Raw genomic sequence first — 24,259 nt, forward strand, 5'->3', positions numbered from 1 at the left:
GGTCTTAAAATACACAGTCAACTACAAGTCATTCTTACTTAATAGTGTTTTCAGATCCTGTTAAAGGTTTGTTCTTAAATACAAGTTAAACTCATGTTTGTCTGCTAAATATTAAGCTGGAGGCAGCAGCCAGTAAGCTTAGCCTAGCATAAAGACTGGGAACAGGGGGAAGCAGCTAGCTGTCTCTAAAGGTAACAAAATGTATCTGACAGTTATGTGCTTTGGTTTTATGCATCAAACAAACAAGATTTAACATGCAAATTAATGAACTTTTGAGCTGCTGGTTGGCAGATTTTAGTTATTGTTGGACAGAGCCAGGATAGCCGTTTCCCCCTGTTTCCAGTATTTATGCTAAGCTACGCTAACCAGCTTCTAAATAGAGTCTAGACTCTTCTTTTTTTTAAATCTCAAATGATCAAATTTAATGACTGGATAATTTTACTATTCCCAGCAGGATGGCAGTGTGATCAGCCTGGTGATAACACAGTGGAAACTCAGCTGTAGTGTTCACATGGCTCACTGTTGTTCTGGAGCGGTCTGCTGCTGCAGTAGCCTCAGGTCAAACTGTCATTACAGTAATGACTCTAAACATTAAATAAAAAATCATTTAAATGGGGATTCTGACTGTTCTGTCTCGACGTTCTAAATTGTTTCCCACACAATCGTCTGTCTGCCTTTAACGTGGGAAACAGGAAACGCTTGTCTGCCCCCCAAAATGGGAGCGAGCCACAGATATTCTGCGTCCTTTGTTAATTCTTCTGTCCATCCAGCAGAGAGACAGAATCAGGTGTTTCTCTGTAAACAAGTAATAATTACTCTTTCATCAGCTCCTTCTCCATCCTGCCGCCACTCCGCTCTGACAAACATGTTTACAATAAACAGGCCGACCTGCCCTTTAAAGGAATGAACCCATCTGTCTGCAATACACAGCTAAATGCCATCATAAATATTACTTTGGTTTTGTTAACAAGAATCGGATTACTATATGCCAAGGTCACAGTGCTGTAGGATTATTTTCAGGAGAAGGAAAACTGTTTGGTGGATGCATCTCCCAATTGTGAACTGATTATAAAAAAGATCTGATATTGACATATTTGTCATTAAATCTTAAGTTGATTTGATTAAAACAAGCTTGACTTGTTTAAAAAAAAAAAATCTGTTAAATAGGTTAAAGGACTTGAGCTTCCCCGGGGTGGAGGTCACGGTGGAGGTACTGACCCTGCAGATTCAAGGACAGTAAATCTTTTTTCGTAAGTTAATTTTGTACTCGATTAATTTGCACCCTCTGTGCATTGTTTACAGCAATGTTGCAGTGCAAAACTGTCCCAGTTTGTATTTCTTGTCTTGCTTGTTCGTATATATTGGTTTTAGTACAGCACAGCTTTGGACTTTCCCTCCCTACATCTGAACACAAATGTCTGTATTTTCTCCTCCTCACATTTTCAAACAGGCTCGTTAATTTAGTTTGATGCATTTGAGGGGAATTATGGACTATTTTTATTCTGAGTCTTTGCACGCTGCCTTCCCAACGTCACAAGACTGGTTTCAACCTATCAGAGCACATCACACACAGCAGACGTAGCGAGACGAAACAAAGACGTAAGAAGACGTAAACAGACAGAGAGGGAGGCTGGAATGGGGAGAAAAGGCGTGTTAGTGTCTCGTATCTGCACAGATTTTCTTATTTTCTCACTTTGTTGCTGCTCGGGACGCTTTACCAACCCAAAATGTGGCTATCTGACGTCCTGGGAATGAGACTCAACAATCAACTATCTTTGTGGTGCATTCAGGAACAGCTGGGACAAAATCCTACTGATTCTACCTTTAATTTTAATAGTCTTTGAATTAGATTAATATGACGTGAGCTTCAGTTAGCTTTGACCACAAATGTCCTTCAGAGGGAGACTTATTACTCTGATACTCTGAGTACATTTCAGAGCCTGTACTCTATTACTTTTACTGGAGTAAAAAAGTTGAATCAGTACTACTACTTTTACCAGTCTTTTTTACGCTTTTCAAATGATGTATTTTATTCTGCTGAATCGGTTTTAATGTGCCCTGCTGGAAGCCAAATTTCTCACGCAAGAAGATAAAGACCAAAACTTCTTTATAGTTCATCACAACACCGTGTAAAATGTATCATTCAGCATTTGCACTGGTGTGATCATTTATCATCTAACTAGGGATGCAGGATATTGGAATTTTTCCAATATCCAATAATGTAATATTCTCATACTCATTTGGGCCGATTGCTGATATATTAGCATATTTTTTTTCCATCTCATTGCAGAGAACATAATGCTTCCCTGAAGCGGAGTAACATTATTATGTCTTCTCTTATCATGATGGCCCACTGGTAGATGCAGAATTAAAATGCTTTTCAAAACATTCCCTGGGCAAAATATGAAAACTGGTTCGTCAATGATTTGCATCACATGCACATAATTCATTTGGGGCCAATTTCATTTTAAAGCCTGCTTTCCCTCCACACCTACACTGCATCTCCTTCATTACAACTGTTTCCAGTGCTCTTTCTAGCAGATCAGCTCCTCCCCTGCTCTCCTGGTTCCTCCACTCATTCCCCTCAGCTGCATTTCTCCTCCTCTCTCTCTAACTTTGCAATACTGAGCACACACATGGACGATTGTATTTCATGTTATTTGAAGTATTTAAGGCTGCATGACTTGTTTAATGAGTCTCTTTAGATTTTGTACTGTAACAGACAAACTGAATACAGCTGCTGCTCATCCTAAAGCAACAAGACAGAAACTGTCTCAGAAGCCCTCAGGGGCGATTGTTTGACTGTAAAAGGAGAGCTCAGTTTCAATTTGAGAACATTTATGAGTCATTATTCTGAGTACATTTCTACCACTGATAAATATGACTGACATTATACTGTATGTTGTCTTTGTTTCCTCAGCGGGAATAGTTATTAACATGACAGCCACCGACATCAGATATGAGACATGACCGCTGAGAGACACTTGTGTTTCTTGACACTACAGTGAATTCCTTCTGCAGCTGCAGGGTCCATATCTCCTCAGGCAGGATGTCCTAGCAACAAAAGACCCTCCCCTCTCCTCCCGTCCCCTCCCAGAACAGGACGTGAGTGGACATCCTGCCAGCAGTGGTCTCTTCCTCTGTTAAGGTCGACTATTATTAGCCACAATCAGCTGTCCTGCATCCCAATCCACTTTATTAACGTCGACAAACGTTTTTTATGTCAAACCTAAAAATAATAAACACAAAAAGTCCTGTGTCCACGCCGTCTGTCTGCCTCTAGTCAGACATGACTTACCAAAAACAGAGCCATGCCCACAGAACCAGCCAATAGCAACAGAGCGCAGGCCAGGTGTGTGTATGTGTGTGTGTTATATGCCAGGAGGACATTCCAACCGGCTCTTCAACCCTGTCCAGCAGCGATCAGGAGTGTTTGGGTCCAAACACACACACTCATACATGTATATGGTCACACACACTCTTGGGAAAGTGTACCTTGTGTCCAGCTGTGTTGGTCCCACTGCCCGCCCATCCTTAGCTGGGAAAACTCTGAGAAATGTTTCACTGGGAAAAGAAAACAGACACTGATTAGATTATAAAATGCAAACACATCCAGTCGTGTCCATTCTGACTTAATCTCTTACCATAGGGCGTCGGAGGAGACACAGGGAAGGCCGGAGTAGGAGGGACGATGTCTGTGTGTCCCCGATAGTCCACACTGTTGGTTTTGTAGAGATGCTTTAAAAAAGAACAACAGAATGAAATAAGGGAAAAAGTCAACATGTTTTTATTAAGATTTACTGCATGGTGTAACAATCCCACACACACACCAGAAGACATCAGTCTTATGATCTGTGTGTGGCTAAAAGCTCGTGTTTTGGTGTAAACAGTTGGGCCATTCATGCCACCCAGCCACAAGAATGAGGCAAGAGCAGAAACCTCAACTCTTCAAAAAAGAAGGGAGGGAGAAAAGAAAGAGAGTTACATAATCATCATCTTTTAAAAGGATCGCTGTGATTTATTTTTCTTTAAATTAATTTGGTAACAAATAAATTAAAGTCTTTGAAAGTTTGTTGTGTGACTGAATCCAAAATAATGTGGTAAAATCTGATCACGGCTGTTGAAAATTGACTCTGAGACAAGCAAATCTGCTTGGTTTTGAGCTTGAGTCAAGACATATTGTCCAATTGGGTGTTCAGTCTGATTCAAAACTGAAGTTAAACAAGCTTGAGACCAAGTCAAAGACCAAGACGAACATAAATAAATAAATAAATAAGCACAACAGTTGGAAATTAAATTTAAAATCTGTAAACAAAATGCAAAATGTTGCATTATTCACAAAAACTCCGATTACAACTCTGAGGGAAAGAAAATATTGGGAGGGAGTAATGCTATGCGGGGTCGAGGTGAAGTCTGAACAAGTGAGTCTTGAGTCTTTTGCGAAAGATGGCGAGTGACTCTGCTGTCCTGACATTGGTCGGAAATTCGTTCCACCACTGAGGTGCCAGAACAGAGAAGAGTCGCAACTTCGCTGGGCGGTCTTTGTTTGCTCTCAGCGATGGCGGGTACCAGCCGGCCAGCTGATGTAGTAGAGCGAAGTGCTCGCGCAGGGGTGTGTGGTCTGATCAGTGTTTGGAGGTAGATGGGTGCAGTTCGGTTGACGGCCTTGAAGGCCAGCAAGATGGTCTTGAATCTGATGCGGGCCACAACAGGAAGCCAGTGGAGGTCACGGAGGAGGGGGGTCACATGGGAGAGTTTGGGTAGATTGAAAACGAGGCGTGCTGCGGCGTTCTGGATACGTTGCAAGGGTTTAGTCGCAGAGGCTGGGAGTCCAGCCAAGACCGAGTTGCAGTAGTCGAGGCGGGAGATGACCAGCGATTGAACCAGGAGTTGTGTCGCTTCCTTTGTGAGGAAAGACCGGATCCTGCAGATGTTGTAGAGGGCAAATCTGCAGGATCAGGCCACCGCGGTGTGTTGGGGGTGCAAGATAGTCTGTCGTCGAGGATTACACCCAGGTTCCTCGCAGTCGATGAAGGCGAGAGGCAACCAGCATGAAGGTGATGATTCAAGAGGCACTGGATTATTTGCGCAATATAATCATATTGTCAATATTTAATTTTTAAATATGATATTGTGACAGCCTATTGGAAACTAAATGTTCTTGAGAGAAATATCTGGCTCTTAAGTTACTTAATGCTATGGGTGTATTACAGAGAAACTACATACAGTGGCAGAAGCAGAGCACCGTTGTTCCTAAGTTACTCTGTGGTGAAGCCAAAAAAGCTACTTCCACAAGTGCCACAAGCATGCACACCAGCTGAGCTGGCTAACTTCCTGTTTAGCATTCCACCAAGTTAAATTGGGATAAAATAATTTAATGGTGCCGCTTTCTGGATTTTCAAGCTGTTTTTTAATCAAACAGATCCAGTTCTGAAATGAGTCATGTTGTGGGGGTTGTGATGCTCAAAAAAAATGTATTTTACATTTTACAGCCACTTCTTTCATAATGTAAGCTTATGGTATAAAGTCTTTTTGGGCCCATCACGTGATGCTGTAATTGTACGTTTTGGCCACCATGTTAAATTGGCTTCAAAGCCTGGCGCTCTTGCTGGGGGCTTATTAAATCCTGCACACTGCTAACCAGCTAGTCTCTACCTGTGTTTGTCTGCTATTTGTTACTGAGCAGGTTGTGTATAGTGGGTTTTTAGACCTTTTTCTCTAAAAACAGCTGCCCACGGTGGCTGGAAATGAAGCCATGAGAGAAGTGACATGAAGCCAAAACACTGTAGCCGGACAACTTACGATAAAGCTCTGTAAACCAGGGTGGAGCTGCAGAATCAGGTGATGATTCTCTTTATGTTCCTCACTACGAGCACCCTCTTTCACATTATTTGATAGTGACTATGGAAGCTTCAAATAAAACAGGTTTTGTCAGTTATACCCTGGTATGGGTGAAGTTGGCAGTCAAAGCTGCAGTCAGATGAGCTGAACGGGGAAACTGTGTTTACCTGAGTTTGTGAGAAGGAGGGACTGTGCACCGGGTGGCCTCTGAAGCTTTGAGAACCACCCTCTCTCCATCCTGGACTATGGAGACCAGCGTAGTCCACCACATCACTGACCTGCTTCTGCTGCCTCCAACCTGATCAGGAGCAGAGAGATAATGAGAGGGGGGAGGGTAGGAGGCAGAAAAGAAGAGCCAGACAGTCAGACAGATTATGATCTGAAATAAGATCAGTCATGTCTTCCTCTATGAAATGAACACAAACAGTTATGTCTGGTCTCGTCAAAAACAATAACATTGAGCAGTAGTGACGCTGACCAGATGCCAGCGTGGCAATAAAAGGTGATGAATATGGTTCATGTTTAGAGTGTTTGTCTGACAAAAACATCTATCAGCAAGTTTATCAGCGGTGTGTAGCTCCTATCATCAGGCAGAGACTGTGTGAGTAAGCAGACTTCAGCAGACCAGATGGTGGAAAAAACATGGTGGAAAAACATCTGTTGGAACACTCAGTCGCTGGTTTTTCACATATGAGTAGACTGAACAACTGAACATTTCAGTTAGATATAAGTGGTTTTGAAAAAGATTCAACAACTCAACAAATGATAAGGAAAGTATAAGAGTTCTATGAGTTTACTCAGCTCAGTGCATCAGTATCAGACTATGTTTCAGCCAGTACATAAGAAATGACCACTTCTTTCCACTAAACAGCACTGAGAAGTTTATCTTTCAATGGTAAAATCAATACACAGCTTGTTTACAGTTCATTAATAAGAAAACTTAAGGAATCCTGTCAGACATGTTTGGTAATGTTACTGAACATGTTGAAAAACTAATATTGGATTATATATTGTTATCAGATTCTCAAATATAGACGTCTGTACCAGCCGTGTTTGTTTTGTTCAAGTGCTCTGGTGGGATGAGCTGACAAGGTCACGTAGCTGCACTCTGCATTGAGCTGTGAAGGAAGTCAGTGTCATGAAACTGAAGTGTAACCTTTGGAAAACAAGGTGTTTTAAACCTTATTTTGGAGCAGAGTCATCAAACTTTTTAAGCATTGTTAATCAGATTTGACTGGTGTTTCTACACATGCAGTTTTTATGTCCCAGTGACCATTAACAATGCAGTTTTGGCTCTCTCCCCATTCATTTCAAAAGGGGCCTGGTCTTGTTGCCTCTTGCCTGAAAAAACTGCACAGGTTGCCAAGATGACTGCCGATTGGTAAGACTTACCTATAAGGACTTTGGTCATAGTTACAAGGAGGTACAAAGTGTATGTTATCAGTAACTTCAGTCAAAAAAAATGTTTTGGCTCTGAAGAACATCATTTCTTATTTCAAATGTATTTGTTCACAGCCGCCAAATTAATATGAGCTTGCGAGTCAGCAGATCCATATTGAGTCGTATGAGAAACTACTGTCAGCTACACACAGGTGTACTTTAGCTGTGACGACCAGTGAGTGAAGAGACTGTGCATTGGAAAACGGCACTGGTGGCTCCTCAGGAGGTTAGCATCAGCTTTACCAGAACTGAAGAGTAAATTTTATTATTCGAGGACTTTCCTCGATGGGAAAGATTTGTTCACTCTTATCTCAACTGACTTCAGTAAGAGTTTGATTCCCCAACTAGCTCTGCTGGTGGACGAGCTCTCTTACTACCTTACCTACCTACTTATAATTTTCATTTCATTTCATTTTAAACAGATATGTCACTGGTCACACTAAATAGTGCAAGCAGAGAATTGACACATTTTGATGTTACTTAGTGAAGTAGAGCAAAAAGTGAAATTAAAAATGCTTTTATTTCACTGGACTGCAGCCTCTGAAGACAGTGTAAACACCCCAAAACACACCATAACACAGACCCTGACGTGTGTGTCGTGACTCGTGATAGAGCCCGTCCTTATATGGGACCACATTCAATTGTGCATATCAACTATAAACAGCGATGTGGAACATTGTGAGCTCAGCTTTCATTGTGAGCATCCATCATCTCAAAAGCACATGAGAGGCCGAGCCAGTCCAACTGAAACTAATCCAGTTACTCTGCTGCACCGGAGGGCCTGCTGAGGGTGCTTCCACACAGCTTCTTACAGCGTCGAGGATCACTTGAAACCCACTGTATTTGTGACGGGGGGCTATTCTCTTTTGAAGACTGCAACTCCGAGATTATGAGAGGGAGAAGGAGGGCATGACGCAGAGCAAAGTGTTGTGTCAAACTTCAAAAGCATTCCTGATCGCTTACAAACTCCTTGCCTCCAAACATCAGGTTGAAAAACACACGTTACAAAGAGACACTTCTACACACACTCTGCTGCAGTAACTACACAGTGAAATATTACTGTTACAGCTTCAAATATGCCCTGGGGTGATATCAGCCCCCTGACAAACCCGCTGACCTATACATACAAACACGCACGCTCCGTTTCCTGTGCTCAAATTCCACGATTAGAGGAAGAACCACAAGACCTTCCATTGACCTAACTGTGTATAAAAACACAGGGTCAGAGGTTAAATGTCAGCAGTATCGTAACCCTGCATGGCACATGGCTGCGGGTCACCCATAACTACCACAGAGCCCCTGACAGATATGATTTAGGAGCTATCACAGCCGGTTATGGCGGGAGCTCCCACATGAGCCACCGGGCTGCTCCGAGGTCAGCTTTGATGGAACAGCTGCTCCGTATGTAAAGAGCTGGGAAGTGATGACATCACTCGTACACCTATGACCCGCAGTCCTCAAACAGAGAATGAATCAGGGATGGGGTTAGCAGCAGAAATGCGCCTCTTCCTCCTGGCTGCGTCCCGATGGATACGAGAGGGAGTAAATCTGTCATACGTGCTGGCAGAGTGAGAAGAAATAGTGAAGAGGAGGCAACGCTGACAGACACAGGTCAGGAGAACAGGCAGTATCAGTGTGACACGCTCAGGTTCAAGTTTTCACTCCTAAACTTCACCTCTTTCCACAAACCACGATGTCACATTGATTTAAAGAATATGTGTTGTGAAGAACATGAAGAGTTTATTCGCTGCACACCTTGTTTGTCATGTTGTTATTTGGGTTGAGAGAGGATGTCAGGTCATTTCCAAGACCAAAGGCTAAAATCCAGGAGTGTCAAAGTTCCGATCCCATATCCAAGTTTTACCCCTACACCCTTCAGAACAGATTCACAAACAGCCGCTAACGTTAGCGGCTGATGTTTAAGCACAGCCGGGTTGGCAGCCTTAATGAGATCAGATGTCTGACTGTTATAAGCCATTTACATGATTCCTGAATTGTGTAATCAGACATGTTGGAGAAATTTGGATAGGGCTCAGTTATCTTAAGAGGTAACATTAATGTGTAATAACAATGTAATGTTATTAAAGATGCACCTGTAAAGAAGGAGGCTGTCGGCTGTAGGCTGAATACTGATAGTGGTACAACTGAACTTTGACTTCATTGAAGCTTTTGGTTCATCATAGCTTCGTGATCCAGATGCTTCGATGCAGGTTGACGGACTACAGATCAGCAGGGCTGTGTCATGTTATTTGAAATCACCTCTTTTTTGAATTCCATAAATCTGTTAAATTTAGTTGCTTGCTAGAAAAAGTGGAATAGTTGATGTGAAGGACCCACCTCTGACAACTTACCCTCTCTACATCTGAACACAAATATCTGAACTTTCTCCTCCTCACATTTTCAAAACAGGCTCGTTACTTTAGTTTGATGCATTTGAGGGGAATTATGGACTATTTTTATTCTGAGTCTTTGCATGCCGCTTTCCCAACTTCACAAGACTGATTTCAACCTATCAGTGCACATCACGCACGGCAGACGTAGCGAGACGAAACAAAGACGTAGGAAGACGTAAACAGACAGAGAGGGAGGCTGGAATGGGGAGAAAAGGCGTGTTAGTGTCTCATATCTGCAGAGATTTTCTTATTTTCTCACTTTGTTGCTGCTCGGGACGCTTTACCAACCCAAAATGTGGCTATTTGACGTCCTGGGAATGAGACTCAACAATCAACTATCTTTGTGGTGCGTTCAGGAACAGCTGGGACAAAATCCTACTGATTCTACCTTTAACTAATATGATGTGAGCTTCAGTTAGCTTCGACCATAAATGTCTTTCGGAGGGAGACTTTTTACTTTGATACTTCAGTACATTTCAGAGCCTGTACTCACTTGTACTTACTTTTACTTGTTGAATCAGTACTTCTACTTTTACTGGAGACTTTTTTTTACACAAGTGTCTGAAGTTCTCCTGGAGGAAAAGATGTGTGAACCACCTCTGCAGGTCTGAATGATAACCAGGCCGATAAATGAATGTCTTGAACTATATAAGTTACATCCAGTGTGCTCTCTTTGAATACTGACATTCATGGAGAAGATATTTCATGGACGAACACGTTATATCTCGGGTGCAAATTTTTGTCTCTCACATAGCATCATCAGATACAGGACACTTCAATATGCACTAATCCTGTTTACCAGCCGTCACAAATCCAGTCACCACATTTTTGTATTTTTTGAAAAATCAACACAATGTGGACCCTGCACAGTCGAGGGCTTCCTTTGCATTTATCAGGCAGTAGCTGTGGCTTCTGTGGCTTGAATACCGTGATATTTTTTTTATTTTTAACAGTTAAACTTCAATTTAAAACTCCCTGAACTTTTGAAACTTCTTTTTCTTTATAATCAGAAGATCTAAATCTACTTAAGCTTGAGCTCTGAGGCCTCATGAGAAATCGCATTACTAATATCCAGATTTAACAGCATTTCAGTGTCTAACATCCTTGACTGAGTCTTTGCTGATAAGAAGTAACTCGTTTAATCCCATTCAGCTGCCTCAGACTGTAGTTCTATCATAATGTCAGTGGATTATGTTTGGATGGCTTTAATTCATCCTGAGTGTCACTGTGATGAGAGGTCAGGTCTGTCTGTCTTCACACATACTTTTCTTCAAACTCTGTTTATTTCTATTCAAACTCAGACTGGAGAGTGAACACATGATTGAGATTTAATACTGCTTACATCGCAGGAATATCACCGCCTGTTTAACTAAAAGCTTCCACCCTTTCAGCAAACACCGTGAACACTAACAAACACACCTTCTGATGTATCCGTCTCTCTCAGGTGGAGATTTCCACAATCAGGCAGCGCTTCAGTCCTTCAGTCGGAGTTATAAAAGCTTCTCTGTATGAACTGAACTGAGCTCTACAATATAACAAGTCCAGCCTGCGAGCTTCAACTGCCGACCAGCTTGTTGGCACACCTGTATTTTCTTTAGTGTGGCATTTCAACCAGTCATAGTTTCACAGTGGACTGTTTTATGTCTCTGGACAAGTAGAGTTGTGTAAAGGTACAGTGCGCGGTTATAATGAACCGAGCTAAAGGGTCAGTTCCACCAGAGTGTTTTTCTCCACTGGGTGTTAAAATACAAATTCAACTTTTTTTGGAAAGAATGACAAGAGAACAACTTGGAATCTTTTGTCTTTCAGTCTTCAGTTAGCATGCTAACATTTGGTAATTAGCAATAGCCAAAAAGTACAGCTGAAGCTGATTTTCAGGTATTTTGTCATCAATAAAATTTTGGATCAGTTTGAACCAAATTCCGTCACAATCCAATCAAGTTGTTGAGAAATTTCCCTTAAGGCCACATATTGCAACCTCATGGTGGCACTAGAAGAAACGTCACCAAATTAGGATTCATCCTCTGAGGACCATGAATGACTGTACAAAGTTTCATGTCAGTTTGCTTTCAGAGCAACTTATTGATTATTAGGTTATTACTAAAACCAATAATATTTTAATCCCGAGGCAGTTTTGTAAAATGATAACAAGAAGGTACATTTATATAACCTTACATTCATAACTGGCCCTTTGAGGCGACGATAATGATGATGTGGGCATATGTTTGTCTTTGCTCATTTTCAGTGGTCTTACCTGACTGATGGGTGTTTCCTTGGTGACTGAGGCCATTGGTGTGGAGGGAGGCAGAGCGGGACAGCGGAGCACAGCGGGTGGGAACAGGAATAAAGGTGGGGTCCAAATCCAAAATCAGCTGGTTCAGCTGCTCTATGGACTCATCAACGTCTGTGGTTAACGATGCCAAATCGTCATCTTCGCAAGACGACATGTGTGCGTTATTGTCAGTGTTTTGTGTGCCGTCCTCGTCCACCAGCCCTCTCTGCACTGCCTCCCTGCTGCTCGTTCCTCGAGTTGGTGCGTGAGGAGCTACCAGAGGTGGCGGCCTCTCTTTTCTCACCCTGTTCACCCTCTGTCCCCCATCAACTGCAGGGTCTTTATCAGTGATGACATCAATCTGCTGCTGCTGAACCCAGGACTGTGTGGAGTACTCAGTATGAGTCTCAGGCAGGTTGTCGGAGGAGAGCGAGCGGAAGCTGCTGGAGCTCGGCAGGTCGACAGCAGAAGCTTCACCGTCTACTTCATCCTCATCATCTAATATATCAGTCTCCCTCTCGCCGGATAAAGCCTCTCCATTGATAGTAAGTCCCAGTCCAGACTCATCTCCAGCCATCCCCCCCTCCCCGTTGGCAGCAAACTCAGCCATGACCTCGAGAAGAGGCTGAGCAATCTCGAAGTCCAGCCCAGTGACCAGCTTCCGTATCTGGGCGCTCTTTTCCCACGCAGGCCCACTCTTCTCTCCTGCTCCAGTCCGTCCCTGTGAGGCCACAGACAGGCCTGAATCACTGCTGGCAGACGGTGTCCGGTCACTGTAGCTTGGGCTGGTGGTGGTCAGAGAGAACAAAACTCCGTCCTCACTACTCTTCTTCCTCACCCCAGCATACAAACCACCATTACCAGGGTCCAGAAGGTGAGGTGGAGCTGTGGAAACAAAATCAGTGTGGTCAGTATAAGAGGTGAAAACAGATGCAAATGTGACCTACTGAACCAAGGTTATAGGTTTTGTGTAAGAAGTGAGGCGGGCATGATGAAATCAGAGGTTCTTCAACAATAAAAAACAAATGAAAAACTATGTAAATACTTCAATGGGTCTCACTAAAAACAGCTCCATGACCATCTCAGCCAGTGATTTGACCTCACATCTGTGCATGGAAAGTGGTATTCTGTCTGGTCAGACTGTTTGAGTGGTTTTATCAGACGTTTTCTGCTGGAAAGCCTTTAGAAAGTAAAGGGATGAGGTATAAAGATGGACAAACACTCAAAAGCAAGCCATGTTGGTTGAAAGGATTGTGCTCATGATGTCAGCGTGGGTGATCGTGGGAGGGAGTTCATGTCCCATGTTGAGAGGATTTGATTTTTACTTTTAGAGCTGCTCCATAATGCTTCCTGGACTATAAAATGTCAACATCTTCCCATCAGCATGGCCGTGAATTTTAATTTTTCAGTCAACTTATCCTTTAAGAAAGACTGAAACGATTGATCGATTACATTGTTTATGTGGTTTCAGGTCTAATATTAATTAATCATTTTCTCAAAAAGTGTGCGGCAGTTCTTCCAACCAGAGGTTTACAGCAGTGTGTGTGCCCAGGGCAGCACTTTGACAAATCACAAAGATTATTGATGTTACCACAGGGTAACAATTGAAGGTAAGATTTAGGGTTTAGGTACATTTAAAAAAAACTCATCTCTAATCTGTATTATGGCAGCTTCATTGAAGATTCAGAGAGATTTTAGTGATTAAAACAAAAGTATTTAAATAGTCGAATTTAAACAACAAACAGAAATTACACTGATGTATTGTAGATGTTGTTACATGACTCCATACCTGCATCGCTACTGTATATGATTCACTATGACACACATACACACTGAAACACACCACCTGTTGGACTGCAGCCATCACTCCAGACACACTCCATGTAGATAATATAGAGCCTCTTTGTGTGGGCAGGCAGATGCATACGTGTGTAGTTATGTATGTGTGTGTGTCACGCAGAGGATGTGTCTGTCACAGACATCTACCTGAGGTCAGATAGAGCAGATTACATACACGCACACACACACACGCATTTTGTCATACTTTAACTGTTTGTATCCAAAAGAGTGCACACTTCTAATTGATTAATCAATTAGTCAATCGGCAGAAGATTAATCAATAACGGATTAATTGTTTGATTTGTATTTGTCAAACAAAAAAGCCAAACATTCTCCCGTTTGAGTGTCACAATTCTGAGAATTTGCTTCTATGATAGTAAACTGAATCTTTTTGGGTTTTGGACTGAAGGAACTTGTGATTTTTAGACATTTTGTGGACCAAACAAGTGCTCGAAGAATGAAAATGATCATTAGTTTCACCCTAAAACATACAGGACAGTCACGTACAGTATTACACCTTAAAGTTCTTTCCTGATAAAGGTTGCTCCATTCAGATGAGATAAGCCTGCCTCGTACAGTGACTGCAACAATACATACAGTGCATACCAGAGCTGTATGAGCACAGCCTCTTAAGAGTCCAGAGAGGCAATAAAACTCAAATACCAGACATGCATGGTAAAACCTCACAGCTGGTCTCTGAGCTCTCACACACAGAGATGCACAAAACTGATAAACACTCTGTATAACTTTCACAACAGTGTAAGAGCTTCATAATGAACAGAACTTTATCACTTCAGTAAAAAGACACACAAAAGAGAAGCTTACTTCACCGGCACTCGGGAGGAAACTTTCACTGTTCCCACTGCAGACTAGAAACAGGATGGAAATGCTCGCTGAAGCGTCCCTTCGGAGTCCCAGAAAGGAAAAGAGAAGCAGATGACAAGCTGAAAGGAGAGAGGGGCGAGGACGAGGACAGAATGAAAAGGATGAGGATGCAGAGAGAAAGCAAAAAGGATCCAGACCGGCTCAGCTGAAGTCTCTTCTCTGCTGTCGTCCTCTCTCTCAGGCTGCCACAGGAAGACAAGCAAAGAACATTCTTTCTCTTAAGGTGCTAACAGCCCCCTGGTGTCCCCCCTCCTACCCTCTCTCTCATGTCACTCCTGCACTCCTTCCTCGCCTGCTCCGTCCCTGCACTATGAATCCCCGCCTTCACCGTCAAAATTAGCCTCATTCCTCCTCCCCCTCCATCCTCCCCCTGCATCCTGTCCCAGCTGACACAGGTAGCTGTGGAGAGAGTGCGTGCTCATGCATTTTTATGTCCGAGGGGAAAACAGTGGAAGGAAACTCAAAGGTGGATCATTCACTCGACTGCACGCACGCACACACACACACACACACACAGGTGGAGGAGTTTGTGCACTTTGAAGAACAGAAAGCAGAAGGACCTTGAGCTGGCCAAATATGGAGAGGGGAATGTAAACATGGGGGCGGGCGCTGGAGTGTGTGCGGAAGGGGGATGGGGACATGTTGGACAAATTGCAACCTGCAACTTGAACCTGAAAGCAACATGCACCGCTCGAAAAAACTGAGACCGAAGACGAGATAAAGGTGAAGAGAAGAAAAGAAGGATGGGAGATGGAGGCGGAGGGGAGGGGATAAGTAGAACCACCTGTGGTTGAAAACAACATTCTTGTGACTGGCTGCGTTGCTAACTGGCTGCCACCCTCATTATGCTCATGTGCATGCGTGTGTGCTGGTGGTTAAAGGTAATGGCCATGTGTGTTTGCATTCGTGTGTGTGTGTGTGTGTGTGTGTGTGTGTGTGTACATGTGTGTTTACATGCCACTTTTCTGCATTTCTGCCCCAATGATTGGTCTATCTAAATTACATGGCTGGTAGAGGCAGATTTAGCAACGGCATAAAACAGCTGGAACTGAAACCTCAACCGCCGGTTTTAAAGTGATTGTTTCAGCTGTCTGAATGTGTGTTTTCGTGTTGGTGTGTTTCTCTGTGTGAACGGTTATTCTAACTAAATGGAAACTCTTTGAAAAAACAGTCGCGCTCCAAATACACAGGTCTGGTCTGGCTGCTGTCTGAATGATTGTCGTTACACCCAGTCCCAGGAACGTGAAAGAGGCCTTTTGTGACCACAACAGTTGTAAGCTGTCACACTGATGACCAGACAATTACCCACAGAACTGACCACGGTGAAGGCTGGAGTCCAAACAGAACTTCTCAGAGACTGGATCTATGCCCGCAGAGGAATAGAACTTCTGAAGAGCAGCCAGAGACACTCTTAGATTTTTTGGCCAATTGAGGGGAGAAAAACTCCACAACAAGCTAAAAAAAACAACAACTTTAACATATCATTGTTGCGGCTAATATGTTAGCAAGCATCTGTCTACTTCCACATCCAGCAGTGAGAGCAACATGATCATGATTTATTTGGAGCCATGTTTGTGTCAAATGATGAATGTAAGATCAATATTCTCAGTCCTTTTAGCTCTGTTTTTGGTCTCCACCAACTAAAAATGGCTTTATCTTTAGCTGCTAAATGTTCCAATATTTTCACCAGCTAGTCTCTGACTGTGTGTGTCTGCTGTTCGGCGCTGAGCAGGTTGTGTACTGTGGAAACACTAACTATGCTTACATGCAAATTTTCACGGTTTTGTCTTTGTTCCAAAAAAGACAATATTCCTACTTAGCTTAGTTTACTTGGCTAATAAAACAATATATACATAAAGACATTGCCCATTTACGTGCAGCCATGCAAACTCCCATTAACATGTCCTAATAACAATCGTTTATCACATCAAAATGTGGAAAAAGTGGAACAGCTGGATTTGGTCAACATAAATAAGTTTTCTGACAGTGGCAGACTGTCATCATGTCATCTGAGTGTGTCATCATGGCAAATTATTGTCCTGGAGGCTACTATTGTAGTGAGAACTAACACAGATGCAGTTTGTCACGAAATTTAACAGGTTTGTGGTAAAGATTAAAATGAAGGACAAGTTGGAAGTTGGCTGTGGTCCAAGCGAGCGAGCCAGACGTGAGGGGGTGGCCCCTCACTCAATTTACGTGTGTGGCCCACTTGTTGGCCCATTTGTTTTTGATGCTGTCAGAAAACTTCACAGGTGTGTCTCTGAGATCAAAATGAAGGCAGAGTTTGAAGGTAAGATGATCCGACCCATCAGATCTGAGAACTCATGTAATAATGTAGTAATGAGTACTAAGTGGTTATGAACATGTTAATGGGTGTCGCAGCTGGTGTGACTCCATCGCGAGATGGTCTCTAGTTTCTACGTCATGTTTTTGTTGTGCTTATTTTATGTACTGCGTTGCTTTGCTAGTGTCTTAGATAAACCAGATCTGCTGAAGCTGGTCAGACTAACTGCTAGTTTTTGGTAAACTCAAGCTGTCATGTTCTCTAGTCTGTAGCCCAACAGGTAAATCAGGTCTCCAACCTAAAGTTAAATGTTGTTTCTATCTCGAGTAACAGACATACAACTTTGTCAAAAAATAACTTGATTCTCATTGTGATGGACTGTACATCCACAGTATAGCAGTTAACTGACTTTCATCATGTGTGAAAATGAATGGTAGCCAGATTGGTATTCTAGTTTTCCTAAGAATGTCGTGGACACAGACAACTAAAGGTCACTGTTTCACTGTTTTCCTGTTAAATCCTGACTAATAAAGTCAGAGACACTGCACGAATTCACAACAACAGGAAAAGAAAGTGAAAGAAGTTCTTTAGAAAGGGGGAATTCCTGATTAAAAAGCACCTCACCTGTTTCAAGAGAAGAAGCGTCTTGATACGAGTCTCGTCTCACCAGAGGGTCCAAGGTGTCATAGTCCACCGTCACATAGCCTCCGTTGTGCCACTGCTCTCTGCCTGCACATGGAAATGACAAACAGAGCAGCAGACAAAGAGGCAGCGCTGGTCAGGAGTCAGTGAAACAACAAGAAGACACACACACACAGACACACACACACACACACACACACACACACAATAACACCAGCTCATTCCAGATCTCATTTAAAATTTGATTAGAGAAATAATGAGAGCTTTAATTTTGTTTTTTGTTTTTTTGTGTGTGTGTGTGTGCCCTGGTTTTCCCCTCTGTGTGTTTTCCCCTGTGTACAGTCTCTGCAATCTGAATTCCTGTCAGATGTGTGTGTGTGATAACCCCTCATATTACTTCCTGTTGAGAGGCGAGGAGTGTGATTGTCGGAGCTGAGGGCCAGTTGGGCTGCTACACCCTCCTCCTGGTGTCCAACACTGCCCCCACCTGGAAGACTGTTTGGTGAACTTGGTGAAAATGTTTTCATTCATGAGTAGTGAGTGTGTGTGTCTGTAGGTGTGATGCTCCAAACTGAGTCATTTCTGTCTCTTCTGCTTGAGCGAGGACACACAATGAAGCTCGGTTCATCAGCAGCACTTGTAGCCCAAATAATGTGTGTGTGTGTGTGTGTGTGTGTGTGTGTCTAAGTGTTGGCTGTGAATGTGTGAGTGTGTATCCAGGTGTGTGTGCATCAGTTAGAGAAGTGATTCCCAAAAGTGAGATCACAAGATCAATTTGAGGGCTCATGGGATGAGAGAAAAAGTTATTTTTTTCTTATTAATTTATTCTAATCATTACTTTTTCTTGTAAATTACCAGATATTTTTTACAACTTTAGGATTCCAAATGTTAAAACAAGAGAAAAACAGAAGAAGAAAAGAAGAAAAGAAAAAAACAAGAAAACAGCTGTTTGTTAATGGTGACGACAGGCCATAAGTAAACATTTCTTAATTTTAAGGAGTCACAAGCCAAAAAGGTTGGAAACCACAGAGTAAGAGATGATCTTCACTCTGTTTTTTACAGGCACTGTAGGCTTTACAGATCCAGTTCACTTAAATTACAAAGCTATGGTGTCTGACCATGTAAATAGTTGTTATTCTATATGCTGAGCTGTTAACACACTGGAAGTAAACTGAATTTGTGCTCAATGCAATAAAAAAGAGGAGCGAGTTGCCTGAATCTGACTGGACCGTGACCCCAAGACCAAGAGAGACATTTATTGATACTGTAGCGGAACCACAATGTCCAAAAGACTGAAACCATGCGGCACCCAGGGAAGGAAAAGAAGGAAAGAAGAGGAAGAAAAACGTGAAAAAGAAAGAGGTACAGTAACGTCAATGTGATGAAGTGAATGAAATGAATAGTTTAATACATCGTAGTTACCGTTGTTGGAGCAGAGTGTTAACTTGCTAGCTTACTTCAGATGATAGTAGCATTGTTTAATAATCAGTAAATAGCTGAGTCGAGTCGAGTTTCACAATCAAGTACATATTGATTGTGAAATTGACTGTGATGCAAGGGGGCGCCAGCTAAAATCTTGCCTAGGGCACCAAATTGGTCAGGGCCGGCACTGCTTGTTACTCTCTAAAATCTGCAGACTTCACTGTGAATCTTTCCTTGGAACTAATTTCCAACAAATGAAATGTTTATTTTGCTAATTAGCAAATGTTAGCACACTAACACGCTAAACTAAAAGGGTATAGAACAGGACTGGCCAAAGTGGGGTCCACAGGCCGGATTCAGCCCACTATAAGGTTTAATTTGGCCTGCCAGATGTTTCTAGTGATAAAAAGATTTCAATCATATTTTCTACAAATCATAATATGCTTAATTCTTTGTGAGATAAAAATGCTCTTTTAAGGATCCGTATATCCCTGATACATTATGCCTTTGTTAGCATGCTGACATTAGCATTTAGCACAAGGCACAGACTCAGAGAACCACAGAGCTTCAGACTCTTCATCGTCTTTCCTTTGAATAATAAAATAAATATGAAAATTGAACATATGCTGTGGGTTCTGGATCAAAGCCTGGCAGAACCTCTGAAACATCTGAAACACATTTTCACCTGCATATCTATTGTCTGTTGTGTAATCCATTTCACTGTAGTGATGTGTGCTGGTGCCAAATGTTTATGTAACTGAAAGATTCATTTTAAAAGTCAAAGAAAATAAATGGTCTTTTCTGAGAGGATGTTTACCTCGAATCTTTTCAGGGCTGTCAGAGAGCAGCAGCTCCACTTTTCCATCTTCTGGGAACCGTGGATCTGGAATATTAACAAACAGAATCAGACAGCTGGACAGTTTAACTTGGCACACTGAGCATGTTTCCATGTTTGCTTCACACCTGCACACTGATAAGGGGTCCAAGGTCAGTTCAGGTAGGAGATATTTACAGAGGACGAGGGGGGGGGGGGGTTTATCAGTTACACATTAAGATGGACACTGCAGCAGAGTGGAGTCTGATTGTAGCTGACACAATAGTTGGCAGTGAAGGCAGACGGTTATAAATACCTTCACTGGCACAGTCGAGGTCCGCCTTGAAGAAGGTGAGGGTATGTCCCTGCACGAGGCCCGTATGGAACTGGAGACGGAAGACGACCTGACGGCTGGATGAACGGCTGTTTTTGTCATAACAAACCACCTAAAGTCAGGAAGAAGATGAAACATGTTCACACGTGCTGAAAAGTCAATACAATGAGATAAATAACTGTCTGATGAATAGTCAGTGACGCAAAATAAGAGACAAAGTATTTAGTTCAGTGGGGAAAATGACCAGTTCCTGTTCATGTGGTTTATGCAAGAGAACTCAAGTTGTGTTGTGTGTTTGTTTTATTTTATTTTCAGGATGTTGTTGTTGTTGTAAGTAAGTGAGCCATTACAATGGAAAACAGATTTTAATGCCATATTTGACAGGTCAGACTTTTGTAAATACAATTTTTCCGATCATTTCATGGAAATAATTATGCAACATGGTGCAAATAATGAGAAAAAACAGACAGGAATTCATTCAGATGTATCCTAAACATTTAAACATGTGAAATGTGTCCGTATAAAACGCATACAAAGAATAAAAAGAAAAAAAAAGAAAGAAAGAAAAAACTGTGAAACAACTAAAAATGATATACATAAAAAATTAAATAAATGTTTGGAGAATAGTTTTCCAACAATCGATAAATACAATGAATTCATATTAATTTTGCTTTAATTTGTGCTTTTCTTTCAAGGAAATTCCCATTTTCCCTACAATTTGTACCAAATTTTATTCCAGGAAACCTTTTGAGAAAATATTAGGAAATTATTTGGAAATTGGAACAAAACTTCAAGAGCTTAACTGTATTTTATAAATGTATTTAGTAAGTAAAATAATATATAAAATGCATTGAAATATGAATTAAAAATAACAATAATTAAAATGTAGTAAATAAACATATACCATATGCTGCTGCAGTAGTCTTTACCTTTATAAAAAGCTGCTTAAAAAGAAACTGAGCACTGATGCAGACTGAGCCTCACCATGATGTCTCCCTTGAGCAGCTGAGCTGGCTGGAGCACCACGTAGAGCCGGTCTGTCTGTGCTGCGTTAACATGGCTGAGATGGACATAAACACATGTTACGTCTGTATTTTATTCTGAAAAATCCTGACATGTTTACAGATTATTATGTGATTTAATGTTTTCGAAGTTTCTTACTAGACTGCTGATGTGCAAACAGCTTGTAGACTTTGGTAGACTCTCAGGAAGAGACAACATCCTAGAAAGAGTAAGAGTTTCATTATGAAATGAATTCATTTGATGAAGAAATGGTCAGAATTGTTCCAGAAGCATGTTGCTATAAGAGAGTTGTTGATTTAAGACTTGAAGGCGTCAACCTTTTACATCTCAAGTACTGGTCCAGTTAACAACCACAACAGTATCCAGAGATTAGTAATATTTGCATCTTTACTTGTAATGTGCTTATGAAGAAGACTGATGACATGACTTGGATTTTCACTTATGGCCACATTTCAAGAGATTTAAAAAGTACTTAGGAATTAATTTAAGGTTTTTTTGGACTTTAGAACATGCATTAAATCACAAACATCTACAGTCTTCATCAGATGAAAAGAAAATATACAGTAGATGTCCTCTAGAGGGCTTCTATAACAACCAGCTACTGATATTTATAATACTACTACTTCCTGTAATTCAGATCACACGTGCTCCTCACCTTCATCTGGTCTCATTTTGGGGATACCATGAAGAACAACACAGAGGAGGAAGGATGGAGACGGACTCATCCTCAGTCCTCCCTTTAACATGCTGCCCAGCATCCACACATACCTGAAGAGCACAGATACATTTATTATAAGTATCTGGAATAACATTATGACTGGATAAAAATGATTTTTGTAGCTTTATTATGGTGACTTTTCCACAGGAGGATAAATGAGGTGATTGTCATCCAGCCTGTTCTTACCGTTTCTGTGAGGGCATCATCAGAGCAGACAGCTTGTCGTTGTAGAACCTTCTCAGGGCGAAGTGGTCGAGAGAAAGGTCTGCACTGAGAGAGAGCAGATAATAACATGATGATGCATGAACACCACTCAGCTAACCTTAATTAGCTGTAGTATCTATTCATGCAGAGAGTTTGAATTTTATGTGAGAAGGTTTTCAGATGTTTTCTTTCTACCTTTCTAAACATCTTCCTTCTAACATAGAAATTCACTGATAAAGATCACGTTATATGACCAATTAATCTAGAACAGCTACTCAACAGTTCTTGTGGTTTGGTTGTTTTTCTCAACTAATTCCTAAAAGTCAAGGATAAACTTTGAAACAACATGGATGAGAAGTACTCAAAACTTTGAGCATTGTCATAGAAAAGACAACAGGGCCATCTACATCTGATGATGAAGATGGAAAATGACACGATCGACAGCTCCAACGGACCTTTGGCTGAGACTGTTCTCCAAACCACAAAGTTGTATCTCTGCTAGTAGAGCTCCCAAAGTTTAAACAACAGTATGTCAAGTTACATTTTGGAAAAATATGTATAAAATTATGAATGACATCAAAACCATTTCCATTTGATAGAATGATGCAGTCATAGAGACTTATATTTGAGTCACAGCACGGCTGCTGCCTTCAGGGAGAAAGAAGAAAGTAAGGAGCTACAACAATATAGGCTGAAAAGCTATTAAATCATTCCTAAATGATGCTGGTTGCAGTGGTACACGACTATGTCGGTTTCAGACATGAAGAGTTGATACAGAACACACTGATAAAAATACTTAGAAACAGGGCCAGGCTGGGATGAAGGGAAGACAGGAATGATCCCTGTGTTCAGGTTGGGTTTAGTCACAAAGTTCTTTTCCTAAAAATATGGTGTGAAAAAATAAACAGTTATAGTGTAACGTTATAAGTGTTTTCACGTTCGTCTACATTGTACATGTCTGTAATCAGGGTAAAAAGGGCAAGCTGTAACCATGGTAACATCTGTGTGTCAGACTTAACTGCATCGGTTGGTTGCCTGTTGAGTCCAGGTCAGGCTCGGTAACTACTCTCTCAGACGTGGTCGGGTTTGGACAGAAAAATGTCACCCTATCAGCACTATATTCCAGCGTAGCAACAACATTGTTTCTCAGAAAAGATGATGATTTTTTTTTTTATTTGAGTTTTAATCACTAATAAATCTCAATTTGTCTCCATTTTGTGGGGGCGGCAGCAGAAATCTCAGAGACAGAATCTCAAAAGAAAAACTGGAAAAATAAACACAAAATATCTGCATGACTAGACACGACTAAGTAAATATAGTTTCCTTTGTAACTTGGGTGAACTGACCCTTTAAAAACCAGTTATGTAAGCCTGGCACTCGTTCACAAAGCTTTGCATACCTGCACTCACTCACTCACAACAACACAGATAATTCTCAGAGGGACAATGGTCACAATCAGGTATTTTGCAAGACTCTCTGAGTCAGCCATGTTCAACGTGCACACACACACGTGCACACACAAAGTGTAGAAATCAACCTCATCTTCCTCTTTTTTCTGCACTTTTAGCGACTTGCCTCAGACTGGCCTTTCCCTTCACCCCATTATTAGACGATGTGTAAATGAGGATGTGCTTTTAATAGCTCATATTCAGACCATAAGATAGAAGAAATGTTGCCACATAAACTGCAAACTGTAATGTTTCATTTAAAAATATCTTGTGTCTGAATTTAACAGTATTCTGTGTCTTCCCGGTCCAGACTCTGACATTCAGGTAAATTAAGAGTAGATAATTTCACTGGTGTCCAACAGCAACAGGATCCCTGCCCGAAAATCAAACATTGTAGTTCAAAGTCTCTTCAATCAGCCGTCCTGCCCTTTGCCTGCTGCAGTCCAACAGTAGATCAGCCTGTGTTCACTCTGTCTATTGTTCTGTCAGCGCTCTTTGATCTGCAAACATGGCCAATAAATGTCATGATTTCACACTTCCTTGTACTGTAACGTGGAGTTCTGATTATGTGTGAATGAAGACAAAAGACTTATTAATTCCAGAAAGTAACGATGTTTAGAGCCATTAGTTTCTTCTAGATGCAGGAAGGTTTGTTGTTAGATGGAACAAAACCTAAAATGGATCCGTGTCCATGTGGAAA

The 24,259-nt window shown here is 41.6% G+C and overlaps 1 protein-coding gene across 1 annotated transcript in view; it reads right to left on the minus strand.

Moving 5' to 3' along the window:
- The window catches only part of tns3.2 (tensin 3, tandem duplicate 2), a 55,320-nt gene that overhangs the window by 22,783 nt on the left and 8,278 nt on the right, over positions 1 to 24,259 (minus strand). Inside the window, exons 6-16 of the mRNA XM_073476744.1 lie at positions 22,094 to 22,177; positions 21,845 to 21,957; positions 21,328 to 21,388; positions 21,151 to 21,226; positions 20,149 to 20,278; positions 19,836 to 19,901; positions 17,579 to 17,683; positions 11,929 to 12,831; positions 6,009 to 6,139; positions 3,645 to 3,738; positions 3,496 to 3,564 (exon numbers count right to left, since the gene is read on the minus strand). Of these exons, the coding sequence (XP_073332845.1) occupies positions 3,496 to 3,564; positions 3,645 to 3,738; positions 6,009 to 6,139; positions 11,929 to 12,831; positions 17,579 to 17,683; positions 19,836 to 19,901; positions 20,149 to 20,278; positions 21,151 to 21,226; positions 21,328 to 21,388; positions 21,845 to 21,957; positions 22,094 to 22,177 (1,832 nt within the window). The remainder of the gene's footprint in view (positions 1 to 3,495; positions 3,565 to 3,644; positions 3,739 to 6,008; positions 6,140 to 11,928; positions 12,832 to 17,578; positions 17,684 to 19,835; positions 19,902 to 20,148; positions 20,279 to 21,150; positions 21,227 to 21,327; positions 21,389 to 21,844; positions 21,958 to 22,093; positions 22,178 to 24,259) is intronic.

The sequence above is a fragment of the Pagrus major genome, chromosome 11, assembly GCF_040436345.1.
Source record: "Pagrus major chromosome 11, Pma_NU_1.0".
In the NCBI taxonomy this organism is placed as follows: domain Eukaryota; kingdom Metazoa; phylum Chordata; class Actinopteri; order Spariformes; family Sparidae; genus Pagrus; species Pagrus major.